General features: G+C 41.4%; 3 protein-coding genes across 4 annotated transcripts; 1 reads left to right on the top strand and 2 right to left on the bottom strand.

The window, feature by feature from the left end:
* Positions 1-3,933: 3,933 nt before the first annotated feature.
* Positions 3,934-5,545, bottom strand: cbln18 (cerebellin 18). The gene is made up of 4 exons (XM_070971118.1): positions 5,452-5,545; positions 4,862-5,041; positions 4,477-4,608; positions 3,934-4,235 (listed from the first exon to the last, which is right to left on the bottom strand). The coding sequence occupies exons 1-4, from the start codon at positions 5,543-5,545 to the stop codon at positions 3,934-3,936; spliced, it is 708 nt and encodes a 235-aa protein (XP_070827219.1).
* Positions 5,546-8,792: 3,247 nt separating this feature from the next.
* On the bottom strand, positions 8,793-12,516 carry tppp2 (tubulin polymerization-promoting protein family member 2). Of its 2 annotated transcripts, XM_070977464.1 has the most exons (4): positions 12,409-12,516; positions 11,117-11,308; positions 10,424-10,577; positions 8,793-9,953 (listed from the first exon to the last, which is right to left on the bottom strand). In XM_070977464.1, the coding sequence occupies exons 2-4, from the start codon at positions 11,305-11,307 to the stop codon at positions 9,762-9,764; spliced, it is 537 nt and encodes a 178-aa protein (XP_070833565.1). In that variant the 5' UTR covers position 11,308; positions 12,409-12,516; the 3' UTR covers positions 8,793-9,761. The 2 variants fall into 2 exon arrangements, with proteins under 2 accessions (XP_070833565.1, XP_070833557.1); XM_070977456.1 differs by lacking the exon at positions 12,409-12,516 and having other exon boundaries at positions 11,117-11,640.
* Positions 12,517-14,788: 2,272 nt separating this feature from the next.
* On the top strand, positions 14,789-17,772 carry ftr84 (finTRIM family, member 84). The gene is made up of 7 exons (XM_070977423.1): positions 14,789-15,539; positions 15,687-15,782; positions 15,947-16,180; positions 16,404-16,560; positions 16,650-16,706; positions 16,900-16,953; positions 17,186-17,772. The coding sequence occupies exons 1-7, from the start codon at positions 14,967-14,969 to the stop codon at positions 17,725-17,727; spliced, it is 1,713 nt and encodes a 570-aa protein (XP_070833524.1). The 5' UTR covers positions 14,789-14,966; the 3' UTR covers positions 17,728-17,772.
* The last annotated feature ends 679 nt before the right edge of the window (positions 17,773-18,451 follow it).

Here is an 18,451-nt window from a genome sequence, read left to right on the forward strand (position 1 = left end):
ACATTAAACAAATTACTACTCATTAAACTGCTTAATGCAATAATACTGGTTGTGTGTTCTCTTTGAATGCTAATATGCAACTTCAGTTCCCATCATATTCTTCAAGTTGATCAATAGGTTTGAGATTAATTAACACGCTAAATAATTAACTCATTCATTCATTAATAATAAGAAACTATGATAGGTTCAATAACTTAATTTATCTCAAGTGGAACAATCAAAAAGCATGTGTGTGTATGTCCAGCCGCAGTATTATTATATATAAACCTGTAATGTTATATAACAAACCACATGAGCCAGTCAACAGCAACGTGCAACGTGTGCTTTCATAAACACACCACTGGAGCATCTTCACAATTGTCCCAGTGGACAACTGTCCTCCCTCTTAAGACCTGACGATGATGTATCTCTGATAAAAGAAATAAAAGATTTGCTCTGTTCTTTGACTTTTACAATGTCCTTGAATGGATTAAAACCTGCTAAACCGCCATTCTTGTCATCAAATAATCATTTCCAACTGGAACATCTCGATGAGTACGGCTAGAGATGCTGCTGGTGGCGTCCTTAATTGGCTGTGATTTAACTGATGAAAACGGTCTGATGCAAATGCCTACACAACAAAACCCATCTCTTACAAAACGACAGGTCATCTAATACCTGTGAAAGTGCAAAGCTGCATACTTATGACAGACCGGTCTTCAAATTTCTTTGCTGAATTACTTTAGTTCAGCAAATTTAAAGCCATTAGCCACGTTTTCATACAGATATGCAGTACAACTAAATTAATTATATTGCATTGTATTAATTTCCGGCACACTTCTCTGCTTGCTGCACGTAGCACGGTATATTAATATCCACCAACCACAACATCTGATAAACACCAAACCCTCTTTACTCAAATTGATCTACATCAACAGGTTTTGCATGCCGGAATGAATTTCTCGTCAATGTTATTTGGTTACCTATCATGAGATGAACACAGGTGTTTTGTGGATGATGTGATTAAAGCTAGAGATCCTCCTGCACCTTTGGGAATAAACTCAGGGAAAGACGAGGTTAGTGCTTTCATGTTTCTAAACTTTTCTTACCTTTCAAGGCAATATGTGAAACATATTCATTTTGTTTGTTTTTCATACAAATGTGTATTCATCTGGTGAACTGTAGATTTTACTGACATAGCTCACGCTGTCCCCCTTGATTACTGCATTCAACAGGCTCTACTGACCATGTCTAGTCATTGAGAAAGAGCTGAGTTGAGTCAGAATGTTGAAAAGAATTCATCTCCACCATTTTTCTGTTTTTCCCCTGTACTTCTTTCCAGGAAACATGCAAAACCTCTTGGCTAGAGAAGAAAACCTCACAGATTTTGAGTGTGGTCTCTGTTTGCACTCTCCCATCTTCGTACCCGCAATTGCGCCTTATGTTGCAATCTTTCTGCCCACTAATGGCTGGGTGCTGTGGCTGATGATATCGTCTCCTGTCTTCTGAACAGACAAGATGGAAGTTTCTGAGTTCCACTTGGTCCTCACAGAGCTGCTTTTTGAATTCCTGGAGATACTGATAATGCTCATAGACGGTACAGTGGTAGTCACATTAGCTAAACTCATCAGCATAATATTAACAGCCAGGATTCAATTCCAGACCAACGTCTGTGTAGAGCGTTACCTTGCAGTCACACACCCTGTGCTCAGGTATAAACCCCTGCGGTACAGAACGAGCTTTAGTTGTGTTGTGTGGCTGCAAACCGTTGTGATTGGTGTATTCCAAATGTTGATGTGCAGTTAACATTGGATATCAGTGAGCATATACATAGCAGTTTTTTCTTACGTCTTTATCATCAACGCCTTCTGCTGCTTATCAGTTCTTAGGGCTCTGAAACAGCCTTTGCCAGGGGAAGGGGAGAGGGAGGGATCCAACTTGATGAAGAAAAGGGCTTTCAATATAGTCCTGATCTTCTTGGTGACTACATTTTTCAGCCATGTACCCCTGATCACAATGCTCCTCCTGGCTGAGAAGATAGAAGAGGACATTTTGTGTGTCCTGCAGCCCTTGGCTTACTGTCTGATGATTTGGCTTGGGGCTATCCATCCTATCCACTACTCCCTGAGGACTGAGAAATACCAAGGAAGAAATTGTTTACATGTAAATTGTTTTCCTGTGTAACTACACTTGAAATTGCTGTTCGTATTATTTACTCTGTTGACCGCTGAAATGCTTTTTTCACTCAGCCATCAAAATGAGAATGTGCGCAAAAACCAGCCCAAACTCAGCATCGCATTACACAAAGCGGCTGAGCATGTACTTTAATGTAAAGGACGCAGTAGTAACACAGTTTTCTTTATCTGTTTGTAATCATTTGTTATCAGATGAGCTCATGTTTGTGCATTGTAAGTGGTTTTGAAATAAAGTTAAATATATCTGCAATGGTCTCTTTTTGATCCACTTTTTTCCTACATAACATACATTTTATGCTCTCATATTTTATCTCCATAATATTATATTGCATGGCAATTTGTATTCAAATTCCACATCTCTGCATTAGCTTCATTTATAAATAACCCAGATTTTTAACATGAAAGTTTTGTGAAAGATAAAGGCCAACTGAGAGAGCAGACAAATAGATCTACCTGTACAATGTTATGCAGTATAACAGCCAGGGTTGTGCATGTTCACACTTCACAAAGCTACAGCTCAAAGTCCACTTCACACACATTAAAATGAGCTAGTTCACATTCAGGTCACAATTTTGAATTTTACTTTAGACTTCTACACCACTTCATCTCAGAGGCAGATACGCTTCTTGCTGACAGCCTTAGCTTCTAGTAACTTTTAGATTACATTATATCATACCCTTCCCACCCAGTGAAAACCATGTATCTCCAGTTTTTCTGATAAACTGAAGGATGAAGTGTTCCTTTATGGGCTGAGAGAATTCAGATTCTTCTTAAGCTAAATAAACCATTCAAAAAACTGTCTTCAGTTAGCTGGATTTGACTGTACAGATGCATGCTTCTCACAGGACAGCGATGCTTAAGGTGATCTTGCAGAATATGATGATAATATTACTAAACTTTATTTATATAGCACTTTTCTTAGCAATGATACAAAGTGCTTTACAAAAGAAAGAAAAAATAGATAAGGCAAATAAAATTAGATGAGGCCAAGGACATGAGCACAAAGTAAAGATAACAAAATGAGCTGAATAAGATCAAATAAACAGGCATAAAAATCAAACATGTTTAAAGGCTTTCACAAAAACACTGATGCAGCAATTCCAGTTAATACATCTGTGATCTCATTTATATCTTCCAGCCTCAAGTGCACAGCACAGAGCACTCATTGGGGAGGAAGGAGTTCTGTACCGTGTTTGACTTTTCATGGTTTGTATTGAAGAGGCCTCTCTGCGTCACAGTAAAGAATGTTCTCTGTTGCAGTTGTGTGATGTCATTTCAGCTTTAAACTCTTTAAACTAAATAAGATTTCCTTCAGAAATTGTGACTTCTGAGAGATTCTGAGGGATAGCCATGAATGACCATGATATGTAGTTCACAGTCCTGGATCAGAGCTACGGTAATAGATTACTGGACCTTCTTTAAACAAAAATATGAATAAGTTGTCTGAAATGCATTTGATTCTATTTTTTTATTAATGTTCAAACAAATAAAACCTACACAGTGCATTTAAGTCCTTACCAGGCGTCAAAATGTGCCATATGTATTTTATAGTCTTCTTTATTTTGTAACGTCATTCTTTATTTTTGAAAAAGAAACTCATACATATATATATGTGTGTGTGTGTGTGTGTGTGTGTGTGTGTGTGTGTGTGTGTGTGTGTGTGTATATACATATATATACACACACACACGCAGGGGTGCACCTTTAGAAGCTTTGAACCAGGCAGACGCATTAGACCACAGTGAAATACATCAATCTTTTAGGCCAGAGAGGAGTAAATCAAGGCACCAGAGAAGGTGTTTAAGCCCTCAACGATCCCACAAATTTGTCTGCCGTTCTTCAGCTCTACATAGACCTGGCCTCCCTGCTGCAGTGACAGCAGTAGAGTCTGGGAGCTGCTGTCTTCTGAGTCCTCTCTGTTGTCTTCCCAAATAGATGCCACCGTCTCATTGTTTCTCATGAGCTGCACCTTGTAGTACATCCTCTCGCCCTCCTTGCCAACCTTGGAGTAGACCGAGAAGGAGAAGGAGTACAGTCCTGAACGAGGAGCTGTGAATATGCCTGGAACAAATAACATTATGTTCATTTAAACTGCGAGTATTGGATCAGTTTGGACCATATTCCATAAATGCGCTATATATGTCTGCTAGTCACACATCTGCCAACCAAATACAAAAGCAGCCAGTTTCACTACTCATCTGTGGTTCAAGTCATTTAGAAACAAATCCAGCAATTACATGAATCACAGTTGGACAACACTTTACACGTTGTTGAAATCACAGTACCACTTGTGAGCACTTACCCAGGGCCGGGTTATATCCACTTCCATGGTTGAGGGTGATGACATCATAAGGAATGGGGCTGTTCCTGGTGAAAGGTCCAAAGCAGTTTGTTCTGCCGCTCATGGAGGCTGTGAACGCAACCCTCATTCCTCCTGAGACAGACACAAGCCAACAGTTAAGCAAACAGACATTTCGGCTTGATTAACAGGCAAGGATGACTTCATCCAAGCTGCCTTCTTAAAAAAAAAAAAAGTATGTCAGTATGTGCTGTCCCCTGAGTAGCTAATAGACTCAAAACAACACAAGCTGTTCTATCAACAGCTATAATCACATGAATTTGGACTTATGCATATTGTAGCCGCTTGAGTCTGTGTGGTTTCTACCAGTGTCCATGTTCCAGAGTACCTATGACTTCAAGGATGCTGTCACCCAGCTGGGACGTGCTCGTCAACAGGTCCATCACTCTTGTGAAGATTTGATCCTCCGCTTCTCGGAGCTCCCGGGTGGCACAGCAGCAGCCTCGCTGGTGCTTGAACGCACACTCACAGTCCCACTTCCTGCACGGCAGCTCCCCCTCCCACGCTACTGCAAATTTGGAGGGAAAGAAAGGAAAGGACACATCAACACATTTCATACACTGAATTGGACAGAGATTAATGGGTGTTTTAAGTTGGCATGATGGGAATATAATAATATCTACTGTATGTATGCAGTAAGTCATATTTAAAAGAGGTCTCATTGTAGGAATTTGTGATGATATTTGTATATATTTTGTGATGGGGACAAATTGGGGAGTGCACGACTGATGTAAACCATTTTTTCCTCCTTCCTCTGTACGATCAGCTGGCCAGCTCGCTTTTCATTAAATATCTTTGACACCCATCCACAATGTGCAGCAAAAAGTCTCTTAGCCAGCATGCCTTGTTAAGCCTCATTTGTTTTTCCAGCATCTGAAGTTTTACTCAGAACAGCAGCTGAATAACAGATTGGTTTACCTGCCGCCACTCGGAGGCTGCTGATAGTATTTTCGGCTCTCACGCTGTCCCACAGCAGAGCCAGGGTGAACAGAGTGCACGCAAAGACTCTCATCTCAAGACGCACTGAAATGCCTGCTGACACAGTAGTTTGTAGTAGCACAGTAGTTATACAGTAACTGACTGAAAAACTAATTTTAAGTCAATTCAAGTTTTAAAAGACAACGTTCATTAATAGTCTCAATTGTGCAAGAATAACCTGTATAGAACTGTCATAATAACATATAAGAAAATCACAGCGTATCTTTGTATTTGTCTCATTTTTGGTAAAAAAAAAAAAAAAAAATGTACTGACTACAGTCCAGCAGAGGATGTCGCCTTCAATCTGTGTCCACGTGAAATCTTATAGTCCAGTGTTCACACCAGCAGTAATCATGATAACCAATAGAAAAAGACACAAATAGTGAGGACCTTGGGGTCTTGCAGGTAGCTTGTAAAAGATGTTTCCTTCCACCTCACTTTTATTTCCAAGTGGGTGGAGTAGATCTGTGTGTCCACTCAACTGGCAGCTCCCACTAGTTCATGAACAGTTACACTACATTGATTCCCCTCCCACACACACTTTCAACCCTGTGCTCCTCAGGCTGGGTGTGACCTGTGAGGGTAGGTTTCAGCCAGGACCGTCCTGATACGCTCCCTAGTGTATGTCAAAATCTCCTAAAGATTGTATCTTACAGAGGCTGTGTGTATATGTTGGTTATTAGGTCAGAGGTGTCAGGTTGACTGATAGAATTGCTCAGTTTGTTGTTGATGATAAGCCTGTTGTGTCGTCCCTCTGCACCCGTCCCTCAATACCGATGACACTGGATCAAAGAAGGTCCTAGTTTAGTTTAGGCTGGTGTTTCCACTAGTGTCTTTTTGTCCCTCGTGGTTGGACCATGAGAAAGCAGTTTGAAATGGAAAGTGTTGAATACTGACATTATTTAAGTTTGTTTAATGAGCGGTAAAGATGTTTTAGGTCATTGGAGCTGAATGATCTATTGTGCATCTTATTACTTACAATTAAGACGTTAGAGTTTCGTAATACTGAACCATTAAGGGTGAGATTTGTGGAGCTGTCACTGTAACCTCATTTGTCTCACAATATGTAGGTTAGTGAGTTCTAATTGTGATTTTCTATAAGACTCTCTTCTCCAAGTATAAATATTTGATCATAACTCCATTCTTATTCTGGATGTGCCACAACTTTAAAGCTGCTATTGTCAATATTTTTATATTAGCAATGGATCAGATGACTACCTGTACTCTGACAGGGTTGGCTTGTAGTGCTGAACCCCACAGAATATACAGTTCCCCTACACAACTTTTTCACATCTTTTAACACCGTATACATCCCCAGGTGGAAAATCATTACAATGAAATTAGACTTTTTGAATAAGGTACTAAGTACAGTTTGTACTATTTTTGTCACCTTTAAGTATACTTGAGTGGACTCAAGTATACTTAAGTACCTCTTGAGTATACTTGAAGTGTAAATAGTTGCTAAATTGGCACAACCTTTTACAAACTTTTAGTATACTGAAGTGCACCAGTGAAAATCATGATTCATGAGTATTGAAAATACATTTTCAGTGCAATTGTATTACATCACCAATGTGTTGGAAATATACTCAAATAAGTAAAGTAAGTAGTAAGCATACTCTTCATAATACACTTTATTACTATTGAAAATGTTTGTAATTTAGCACACTTTTTAAAAGTACGCTACAAGAATCTTCACCTCAGATAACAAATTTGAATAGATGAAAAAAGTCACTTACAAATAAATAGGCAAATAATATTATTCATGTAGTGGGATCTCAGCTTGAGTCAGGAGTAAAGGAATACAGGCTCTGTTTTATGAAATTCAATGACAGAATCTACACAAACCCCAGGTGATGCTTATCAGCTCAGGCCAATAATGTGAGATGAAGACGAGGAAAGCGATCTTCAAACATGTGCACCATACAAGGAGCAGAGTTAGAATGGCTCCATAAATGCCATCAGGGTCACATTACAAGGAGGGTCCAGGCAGGAGGTTGAGTGTACACTGAGTGTTTATTGTTCTGCAGGGACTCTTTATGTTGTGAAATCCTATCCCAGATAGTTCTGCAGGCCTTAGATAAGGGTTATTATCTTTAACCTTCATCGCTTTGGAGTTATTTATTGAGAACATCACTTGAGAAATTGTTTGGTTTTTCTTTTTCATTTCTCAATACTGCAAATCTGTCTCCTGTCTGTTAAAGCTGAAGTCAGCCCCTAAAAATTGGGTTTGAGCATATTATAATGCATATTCTTATAATATTTCCCCAAATTCTCCATATTAAAATCTGTGAAATAAAAAATAGATAAAGTTTCATATAACAGTAAAAAGCGTCTTGTCGGTGCGCGGGTGCGCGCGTGTGTGTGTGTGTGTGTGTGTGTGTGTGTGTGTGTGTGTGTGTGTGTGGAGACAGAGAGAGAGAGAGAGAGAGAGAGAGAGAGAGAGAGAGAGAGAGAGAGAGAGAGAGACAGAATTTGATTCTGGGAGAAACAGAAACAAACAAGTTAGAGCATAATGTTGTCAGTGAGGAAAAACAAGGAGTAAAGATCCATCAGTACAGTTGTGACACTCCAGGCTCGGTGAACTAGACAAACATGGAGACTACACCAGATTTAAAGTGCTTTAAACAACATATTATTTCAAACTAAGCCAAAAGCAACATAGTAAATGAATCATCAGTCTGTAAGTGAGTAGTGGTTGCACTGTTGAAAGTATGTGTGGTGCTGTGGAGGCAAAACAAAGAGGAAAAACAGACCAAATGGATGGTGGTTAGATGAATCAGCTGCTAATCTCTCCTCCCCCTCACAAGGTGTTCTCCTGTCAGATGGGACAACAACAACATCTAGACCGTTCTGAGAGGTCTGGAAAGCAGGAAGATTGATCGCATACATGTCAGGACAGGCAGGAAGGACTTCCAGACACACACTGTCACACATCAGCACAGAAGCAGTGCCCAGCCAAGACAATGGCCAAATGTCCACTCCAGTTACAGGTAGTTGGGGACAAACACCCATACAGACTTCCTCTTGAACCAAATCTACGTGCACAGGTACAGACAGGTACCAGAACAGTTTCCCCAGTATCAAATCAGGTGAGAATGGCCAAATGGACCATCCTATGAAGCTGTCTAATGAACCCAAGTCCCTCAGAATTGTACTGGAATTTTCTTATTGCTGCCTACAAATGTGTGAAATGAATGCCACAAAAGCATCATTGTCCCCAAAACTGGGGTTTGCTACGCCACCTGTGGCAAAGGTAACTGAACGGACAGAAGCAGCTAATGCAACAGACTTTATTTTGGAAAATATTTATTCAACAAAGCAGTGGATCCAATAGCAGGGACAACTGATGCGGTCTAATACACATCACCAAAACCTGCATGAAAACAGAGAGCCTATCTAGGTACTGACCACTCTGAACAGACACAAGTTCATGGCAAATTAAACTGATACAATTCTGATTAGACTTCCAGCCACCAAGTGATGAGGCTAAGTCCATTGAAGGCAGGACGAGCTCTTACTTATTTACTTATTCTGTGTTCTTCATCTCTTATTACATTTTATACATACTGTACTTCTACATTTCATGTCATATAATGAATCACATTTAATGATATGAATGAATTCCATGACAAGAACAACAGCGGGCACTAATTGGTCATGCAGCAAAAGGCACTGACATATAAAGCAATAAGCTTAGCAAGTGAAGGAGTGTCATTCTTTAAAGCTATTGCATCAAGGTAACTGAGAATACCAGCACATTACTGTACATCAGAGCATTCACTCTGCTGGCTACATCAATAGTAAGGCACAGTGTTAAACTACACTACAAAGCAGAGTTAGTTTCCTTAAAGCATGCTCAGCTACAAGCACAGTTTTATTTGTTCGTCCTTGTAAAATCACTGAAAATATACAAAACACTATGAGTTGTTCATGCTATGACCCATTGACCATTTCTGTACTGAATGCAGCTAAGTATCTTCATTATCTTTGGATTATTTCAACTGTTTCTTTCAGTTTCCCACCCTGGTTGTCACTTATGAAAACCTTGAAACTCCATTCATGTCTTTTTTGATTAATTCTTCATTAAAAGTGTGGTGAATGCTCGCTCGGCCCACAGGACTTCAGTCCAGTACATCTATTTTGTCTTCAAAAATAGAGAAGCCAAAGTATTTATGTTTTCTTTTTTTTCTTTACAAACCTAATTCAGGTTATGGGTTAAACAAGGTTTTCATAATCTGTCAGCAGAGTTATGCTTCTTTCACTTTGTCATCGTAAGTGCCACTGCCCTTGTAAGCAGCCACATAGCCGCTGGTGTCTGGGATGTCCTCGCGGCCGACCTTTCCTTTCCCTTTGCCTGACTCGTCAAATCGCTCCTTGTGCGTTCCGGTGTATTTGGTGGTGTCAGTCAGTCTGTCCACCGCTGCTGCCTTTGCCACTCTCTAAATACAACAGAAAATCAAAGTTGCAGGAAAAAGTAACAAATAAAACAAACAGCTTTTCCTCCTTCGCTCATTCAGTGAAGAACATACATGCACACAGACAGATATTCACATATTATCCCATATGCTTACTTAATAATCACTCAATTATTTATTTTTTCAAGCACCTCCATGAATTATCTTGCTAGAGGAACTGATTTATGCTTAAAATGCATGAGTCACAAGTCACATTCTCAATTTGGGGCCAAACAATCAAACACTGATGGAAGTCCTTCTAAGTTATCACCAAGTGTTCTCTTCATTATACCACAGCTTCGAAAGCTTCTCAGGAAACGTAATTAATCAGCTGTATGGTGTTGAGTCAGTTAGAGCATGACATTTAACTTTGGAGGGATCCATAAGTGCAGTCCGTGGATGCTGCGTGCCTGAGGGTGGCCAGCGCTGTGTGTTCTAACTGATGAAGTACTCACAGTGATTCCGACGTTGGCTGGCTCCTTACCAGCAATGAGACCGTAGAGCTGCTGAAGCGCCTCCTCTTTGCTTTTGCCTTTAAAACGTTTGGGAGCCAACTCCGTCAGGGCCTGGTTGAATTGCTCAAATGTGATTACACGAGCTGACTTTGCCCTGAGGAAAAACACACAGTGTGCACACTGAAATATCTCAGCGTCTATTATGGTGGTCGCCTGACTTCCTCGAGCACCAGCATGAAGTTACCATCTGGGCCTCTTAGTGAAACGTCCAGATGGATTGCCGTGAAATTTGGCGGCCTGCATATATCTGTGGTGTCCAGAGGATGAAGTTGACTTTGGTGATCTCCTGACTTTTAATCTAGCATCATGACGTTAATGCAATGTAATTTGTTCAGTGCTTTGGTTTATCAGCAGACACCTGCAACAGGGACAACTTTCCCATCAGCCTGAGCCTCAGCAAAGCCATGTTCAGTGCTAATGAGCCAGTTTTAGTGCGACGTTTTGCTCATCAGCATAGATGAATTAAAACAAATAACCATTTACTGACTCTCCATGGTTTTGTGCAGTTGATGCTGATGTCCTCTGCAACAGCTGACACTGAGTTTACTGCTTTTCTTCTGTGTTACAGTGTGAGAGGGTTGCTGTGTTAAAAATGTTTTAGCTGTGGAAAACTGAGCCTGGACGAAATCTTACTTGACTTTGCTGAAAACTATGTCAACATCCGTAGTGGTGACGTTCTTGACGTCAATGATGTTGCAGTCCTTGCACATCTTAACAAAGTTCTTGCCGTTCATCTCCTTCCCTGTGGCCTTCGTGTCTCCATGGACTGCAAACTTCTGGAAGGAGGTCTCCACCTCTGCCACAGACACTGAGCCCTCAGCCATGCTGACGGATACGTAGTATTCATGCATTCCAGGTTGACACACAGACACACAATGATTATGTTCAACGTCAGCTTAATGCATTTTCCTAAGACTAAAATAGCCCTTCAACAAGAGATGAAAAAACATACTTACTTTGGTTTACTGTCTATCCTTGTGAGGACATCTTGTGAAACTGAAGAACTCACACTAATTCATAAAGACTCTATTAGCTGATTAACGATAGGCCTGCCAAGAAACGGCTGCCATCATGGTCAGTCTGAGTGAACATTTTCTCTCACTGCCTCTCTTTTTCCACACACACACACACACACACACACACACACACACACACACACACACACACACACACACACACACACACACACACACACACACACACACACACACACCCATGCATGGACACACTTTCACTTCCATCATAATGTTAGTGTTACACAAGCTGCTCTTGCGTCAATTTAATTCAATCAGCTCAGTTTCCAAATGGCTGCTCTGCTGTCAGTGAGAAACAAACATGCTCCTTCTCTTTCTCTTCTCCTTCTCCACGCAATCTTTCTGTCTCTCTCTCTCTCTCTCTCTCTCTCTCTCTCTCTCTCTCACACACACACACACACACACACACACACGCGCGCGCGCTTGTCTATTACTTAATTGTTGTTTGCTTAAAAAGTAAAGATGTTTGTTCAGTTAGGTAGGGTAATAAACAGTGACCAAAAAACACGATTTCTAAATACAAAATAAGAATATATTTAAAGGAAAGTACTTATTTGTAGCATAAAAATGCATCTGACTGCACTTGTCATGCATACATAAAAGCAAACGTAAATAACACTGTAGACCCAGTGTTGTATTTCTTCATGGCTCATGGTACTTTTGGGAACAAAATTGAATCAAATTTTAAAATTTACTGTTCCATCTGTAAATGTACACATAAATATCACAAAGGATTGCCTTTACTGGAGCATGAAATAGGACAAAATCGTACGGCAACTGTTAAATATCACATTCTCAGACAGGTTTTCGTTTTGTCGCTGCTGTGCCCCCTTTGTTGTTTTGGTTATGACGCCATGAAACAGTGATGCTGAAAAAGAGAGTAAAGTGTACCTGCTGCCGTAAATGGAAGGATGCGTATCTGTAGTCCTCCTCTTTCTTCTTCTTGCTCCTCTGCCTCTCCTCCTCCTTCCTGCCACTCCCAGACTATCTCACACTGGCGACAGCGATGGAGAGATACACAGAGGCATGAGGAGAGAGGGAAGGGGAGAGGGGAGGAGGGAGAGAGTACCAGCCAGCACAGTCAATGACATCATGGCCACTCAGCCTCTCTTGTGTCTACTCAGTCTCATTAGCTCCTCGCCTCTGTGCACAGACTTGCCTCTGTAGAAACATTTATTATGTTCTGTTTATTTGATTTCACTTCAATTCATTGTCCCACTGATTTGTGTTGCGTACCTTCAGATATTTCTTCTGTAACCTGTGTTTTGAGGCAGGTGTTACATTAATCATGGTTATTACTCTCATCCTTCTCTCTGGAATTTACTGTTCTGACCCTTTCTGTCTCTCCTTCAGCAGTGAACTCAGCTCATAGCTGTGCGCCGTGCTCGCTCTCCCACCCTCTCTTTCTCTCTGTTTCTCTCATACTGCCATCGCCACAAGAGCCCTCTTGTCTGGACAGATGAGAGCGGCCCTTCAAAGGACAAAGAACAGTGACAGTGTAAAGCTGACACACTACAGGGAAGATTGTCCCTTCTGACAGCTTCATATCAGTCAAAGTGGATATCAGACCAGGAATACAGGGCACTCATGTATGTGCCACAGCTGCGATGTAGAGGTCAAGCAATGCTGCTGTTGGAATTCAGTACATGTACCTATGCTGTCATATCAACTATATACAGTATATATACCTATCCTCACTCTGATTCAGCCTGACCCAATTATATATTACTATTCATAATCACTGTGGTGGAATTTGGTCAGTTCACAGACAGGTGTAAAACTGAGATGTGCGAGAAGGAGGAGCCTTGCACAAGAACCAGAGGATGAGCACCTTCAAATGCAACTCACCACACATTTATAGATATAATGTGGCCTCAAAAATGTAAAGTGTAAATGTAAGTGTTTCCCAGTCTTTTTCCTTAAGGCATCCTTTTTCTATCAGTGAGTAAACTGACGTCCACTGACTGGGCCACATGCTTTATGGATATTTCACATTATATTCAATAACAATAACAGTGCAGAACAACTGTAAACTGCACAATTAACCTAAACAGTGAATGCAATAAGTCCAGGGCGATTGTGTAAAATGAGCAATTTGGATGAATTTTCAGCTGATTATTTCCTGGGAATATTTCATGAAAGATGAGTTGTCTTGACATTTTAGGGACTTTTTATATGATTCTTTGTCTACGTTATATATTTTTAGATTCTTAACAATCATAGGCTTTAAGCTTATTTATTGACAAATTCATTGTGAAGGCCCTTCAACATGTGTTCAGGTCTTCACTGTGCCCTTATCCTGTGTTAAGTTTCTATCTGATGTAATAAACTTTAAAAATAACAATTTCATTTAGTTTTCTGCACAGAAATGAATTAAATTCTGAGATAAATGGACCTACTGTATATTTTTGTGAAAAGATTTCTTAAACCCCTCAAAATCAAGAAGATTAAAATTTGAGCTTTGGCAACCCCTAGTGGGGGTTGGGACAATTAAGTTAGGAACCAATGATTTAGAGTCAAATCAATGAATCTAGTGTAGCAAATAAATTACATTTTGTTTTCAAAATCTTTTCAATGTTCTTGCAAGTGTTTTAAAGTTTTTGTATTAAAAACAGATCATTTGTTATTTTACAATGTCTTCATCAAATTAAAGTTTATGCCTTTAAATTAAGCTGAAAATGAAATATGTCTTAACTATTGCTTCAGCATTGTCTGCTAGCACTGCAGTGTTTATACCTTGCATTGTTTTTCAGGTTTTAATGTGCTCCTGTGGGTACCTGCATACTGATACTGATGTTCTGTGTTTTGTTCACAGGACAGACAGGACAAGTTGTTTTGACATCATGCACCATCATGAAACTCACTTTTCAGTCAAATGGAAAGCTGGAGGGCAGAAATACTGACCAGTGCAGTCCATTCCTCACCCATGATAAGTGTTAGATTTAGGGGAAAATCAATGCACAACAATGGACAGTCGATCTCTTCCCTGAACTAATCACTGATTAGATTCTGTTATGTGTCTTATAGTAAACATTTTTGTCCTGTTTTGGAAATATACAGCAGTATCAGTGCATCACTTGACCTGACCTTACTGTGGGAGTTTACCTGGAATTCCTGCTTGTGAAGCAGATTCTGTCACGGTTGCAGACCTCTGTACTTTCACTCAGATGCTGTGGGAAGGCGTCACCTTTCTGTTTGCAGTAGAAACAAAGGCTTGTCTTTAAATATCACCAGGGAGCGGTACTCCCTCTGGTTTGAAAAGGAGTTGGAGGTGCACCGGAGCCTGCGGCTGGACTGTCTCTGGACCTCATCCTGACCGACACCACTTGACTCACCATCACTTGCTGACTTACTCATGTTAACAGTTTGAGGATTGACCCATGACACAAATTGACTGAAGGCAATTCTGATTCAGAGTTCATCCCAAATTTGTTTTGTTCAACATCATCATGGCTGAGTCTAGTTTCCCTTTACCACCAGAGGATTACTGTCCCCTGTGTGTGGACGCACTGAGAGACCCGGTCACTATCCCCTGTGGTGACACCTACTGTCTGGAGTGCATCAAGATCTACTGGGACCAGTTTGACCACATGGGTGTATACAGCTGCCCACAGTGCCGTGCAACCTTCACCCCACGGCCCGTGCTGAGACGCAATCTGCCCGACGTGCACCACGAGCCACGCCGCCAGCTTCCGGAGCTCACTCCTTTTCCCTACATGCACCGAGAATCCTACTGTGACTTCTGCGTCGGCCGGCGCAACAAGGCAGTCAAGTCGTGCCTCATGTGCCTGGCCTACTACTGCGAAACGCACGTCAAGCCACATTACGAGTCATCCACCTTCAAGAGACACAAGCTGGTGGATGAGACGGGCCACCTGGACAGGAAGATCTGCCCCCAGCATGAGAAAGGCCTGGAGCTGTTCTGTCGCTCTGACCAGATGTGTATCTGTGTGCTGTGTACTGTCAGAGAGCACCGCAGCCACAACATTACCTCAGCAGAAGAAGAGCGCATCGAAAAACAAGTGAGTCTGACTCGTTTGTGAGGCGAAACGTGTGCCATCTTAGCATTTGTCAGTTGTGAATTCAACATTTCCTTTTTTTTTTAATCAATTTCATGAAAGAGAAGAACTCATGCTTAATAAGAACTTATTGTCATGTTCTTCCAACAGAAAGTCTTGGTGGTCACCCAGTCTGAAGTCCAACACATCATTCAGGAGAGGATGAAGGAGCTGCAGGAGCTCAAACATAATGTGGATGTCCTAAAAGTAAGATCAGACATCACCTAATCAAACATGAATGACTCGTTTAAGCTGCTATGTGACATTGTGTATTTGGGAGATAACACAATGTAACCTTAGCTATTTCATCTGGTGGTATCAAATCTCACATCACACTCCTCTCTAAAACAACAAACTGACTTACTTTTTAGAGTTGTGCCCAGCGAGCACAGGCAGAAAGCGATAAGACATTCCACGAAATGCTGCAGGCAGTGGAGCGCTGGAAGGCTGAAATCAATCAGATGATAATGGCCAACATGCAGTCAGCGATGTCGCAGGCTGAGGGCTATGTGGACCGTCTGGAGCAGGAGATACTGGAGCTGCAGCGCAGAGACGCAGAGCTACGTCAGATCCTCGAAACAGAGGACAACATTCACTTTCTGCAGGTGCTGAAAGACCCTACCTACTGCATTAAATATTAGCGTTCATGCCAATACTTGTCATGTAATATAACATCAGTAGAACACTGGACTTTTTAGATGGCAAAGTGTACACAAATCAAGGTTGTACCAATTGAGAGTATGTTCTTTTCTTCAAGTGAGGCTGCTTTTCTGTTTGCGTTCTTGACTTGTTGACTGATTAACGGAGCTCCTGTTTCTTGTTGAACAGAATTTTCCGACCCTGTGTGTTCCTCCTGAAGCCATGGTGCCCAAAGTGCTCATCAATCCCCAGTTCTCTTTTGGAGAGATGAGCAAGACAGCCACAGAGATGAAGGAACATCTGGATGAGATCTGTAAGAAGGAACTGAGCAAAATCTCCAAGACAGGTTTGTGTCCAGTAGATAGACAAAATGTCTTTATGCTATGAAAACCATAAAGTGGAACAGGCTGATCTAATGCTCTATCATCTTCACAGTCAGTGAAACCCCTGTCTACATACTTTTGCCAAGAAATGGAGACAAACGACTCAAAGGTAAGTGTGAGCAGAAATATGTCCAATTTTACCTTTAAGCACACATGAATATTAATCATATAGATTTTATTTTTGGGAAGAGAACAAGGAAGATGTAGCTAGAAAGTGTTTTAAAGGTTTCTCATTTGATTTATGTAATTATGTAATTCATTTCAGATAAAATCAAATAACACATGTCCATGTTTCCAAACAGTTCCTTCCAGAGTTGATTTTCAGGAACCAAAAACCAGGACAGACTTCTTAAGATGTGAGTAAAGTGTTTAGGATCAGTCCATTCGGTGCCTATCACTGTAAACGAAGTGACTGCTTTGACATGTTTCCTTTTCCTTGACAGCAATATTCATTAATGCAGTTTTCTCAGATATTTAGTTATTGTGGGTTAAAACAGTGAGCGAGGGAAAGTGAATGATGTTGATCAATGAGATGCTCCACATCTAAAGATAAATAATTACGAAATGTGTATGGCTGTTTTTACTCAGACTCCTGCAAGATGTCCTTCGATCCAAACACCGTCTATAAAGAGCTGGTGCTGTCGGACGGGAACCAGAGGGTCACACGCAAGAAAACAGTCCAGTTTTACCCAGATCATCCAGAACGCTTTGATGGCTTCTCCCAGGTGCTGTGCAAGGAGCCTCTGACTGGTTTTAGATTTTACTGGGAGGCAGAGTGGAGTGGGGAGTTTTCCATTGGGTTGGCCTACAAAAGCATCAGTCGCAAAGGGAAAAATTCACACAGCCTGCTGGGCTACAACGACAAGTCTTGGAGTCTCCTCTGCTCAGACTCAGGTTACTCAGCCTGGCACAACAAAGTAGACCGAGACCTTCCAGATGCTCCCAGGGCCACACGAATTGGTGTGTACCTTGATTATGCCGGCAACACTGTGGCCTTTTACTCAATATCAGAGACTATGGAGCTTATCCACAGGTTCAAAGCTCAGTTCGGTGAGCCCTTGTATGCTGGTTTTGGTGTGGGCTCCTCTGTTACCCTCTGCCAGCTGAAGCAGAACCCAGTGCCTTACTGAGATTTTAAAACAGGTTAGCTGTGGGAAGTCCACTGTGAAGGTTGCAGCACTTATATTGTACAGTAGAATGGAGAGTTGTTGTCTGCACAAACGAATTTGAAACCCCACTTACAGATGCAGCAGCCTCGAAATTCCCCTCCCAGCCAGAGGCCATCCAGCTCCCAGCCGGCTCCCAGCCGGCTACCAGTCCCCCCCCTCCTCTTGGGGGTGTGCCCAGAATCCACTATAAACACGCCTCTTTCAGGCAGAGTATTAAACATTTAACTGTTTAGCAGTTCAAAATGCTATAAAACGCGACGCACAACTTCTGTTATTCATGATTAATTTTTTGGGCACAAATCACTCGGCACGCGGAGATGCGCTGGGAGCCTCTCCAAAGGTGGAGAGAGATGTGGAGGAAAAGGCAGGATGGGCAGATTAGCAGATCCAAGAAGTTTGTGAACGAGCACTACAATAATGTGGATGATTAAGCATAATTATATTTAAAAAACTGCACAGGGTGCTCTACTAAACAAGAAGTTTTTCTTACAGCAGTGGAGGCTATGTGCAGATCTAATGAACGACTCAGCAAAGCTGACACGATAATAATGACTGCTCCTCCTGGTGGACTGATCGAGCGAGTGCAGGTAGTTTCCGCAAATGGAGCTTAGGGGCGTTACGAGTTGGCCCCACGCCGATGACGTCATCGTGGGGGATCTCATTACAGTCACGAACCCGCCTACTG

The sequence above is a fragment of the Chaetodon trifascialis genome, chromosome 2 (genome assembly GCF_039877785.1).
Source record: "Chaetodon trifascialis isolate fChaTrf1 chromosome 2, fChaTrf1.hap1, whole genome shotgun sequence".
Lineage (NCBI taxonomy): Eukaryota > Metazoa > Chordata > Actinopteri > Chaetodontiformes > Chaetodontidae > Chaetodon > Chaetodon trifascialis.

What these genes read in the sequence shown, in the direction of transcription:
- tppp2 (XM_070977456.1), bottom strand. Translation starts at nt 11,334, where the DNA reads ATGCATGAATACTACGTATCCGTCAGCATGGCTGAGGGCTCAGTGTCT. An exon ending in ATAGTTTTCAGCAAAGTCAA is followed by an intron (nt 10,578 to 11,116) that starts GTAAGATTTCGT and finishes GTTTTTCCTCAG; the next exon opens with GGCAAAGTCAGCTCGTGTAA. An exon ending in CAGCCAACGTCGGAATCACT is followed by an intron (nt 9,954 to 10,423) that starts GTGAGTACTTCA and finishes TGTTGTATTTAG; the next exon opens with AGAGTGGCAAAGGCAGCAGC.
- cbln18 (XM_070971118.1), bottom strand. Translation starts at nt 5,545, where the DNA reads ATGAGAGTCTTTGCGTGCACTCTGTTCACCCTGGCTCTGCTGTGGGAC. An exon ending in CAGCCTCCGAGTGGCGGCAG is followed by an intron (nt 5,042 to 5,451) that starts GTAAACCAATCT and finishes CCAAATTTGCAG; the next exon opens with TAGCGTGGGAGGGGGAGCTG. An exon ending in TGGATATAACCCGGCCCTGG is followed by an intron (nt 4,236 to 4,476) that starts GTAAGTGCTCAC and finishes TATTTGTTCCAG; the next exon opens with GCATATTCACAGCTCCTCGT.
- ftr84 (XM_070977423.1), top strand. Translation starts at nt 14,967, where the DNA reads ATGGCTGAGTCTAGTTTCCCTTTACCACCAGAGGATTACTGTCCCCTG. An exon ending in ATAATGTGGATGTCCTAAAA is followed by an intron (nt 15,783 to 15,946) that starts GTAAGATCAGAC and finishes CTTACTTTTTAG; the next exon opens with AGTTGTGCCCAGCGAGCACA. An exon ending in ACAACATTCACTTTCTGCAG is followed by an intron (nt 16,181 to 16,403) that starts GTGCTGAAAGAC and finishes CTTGTTGAACAG; the next exon opens with AATTTTCCGACCCTGTGTGT.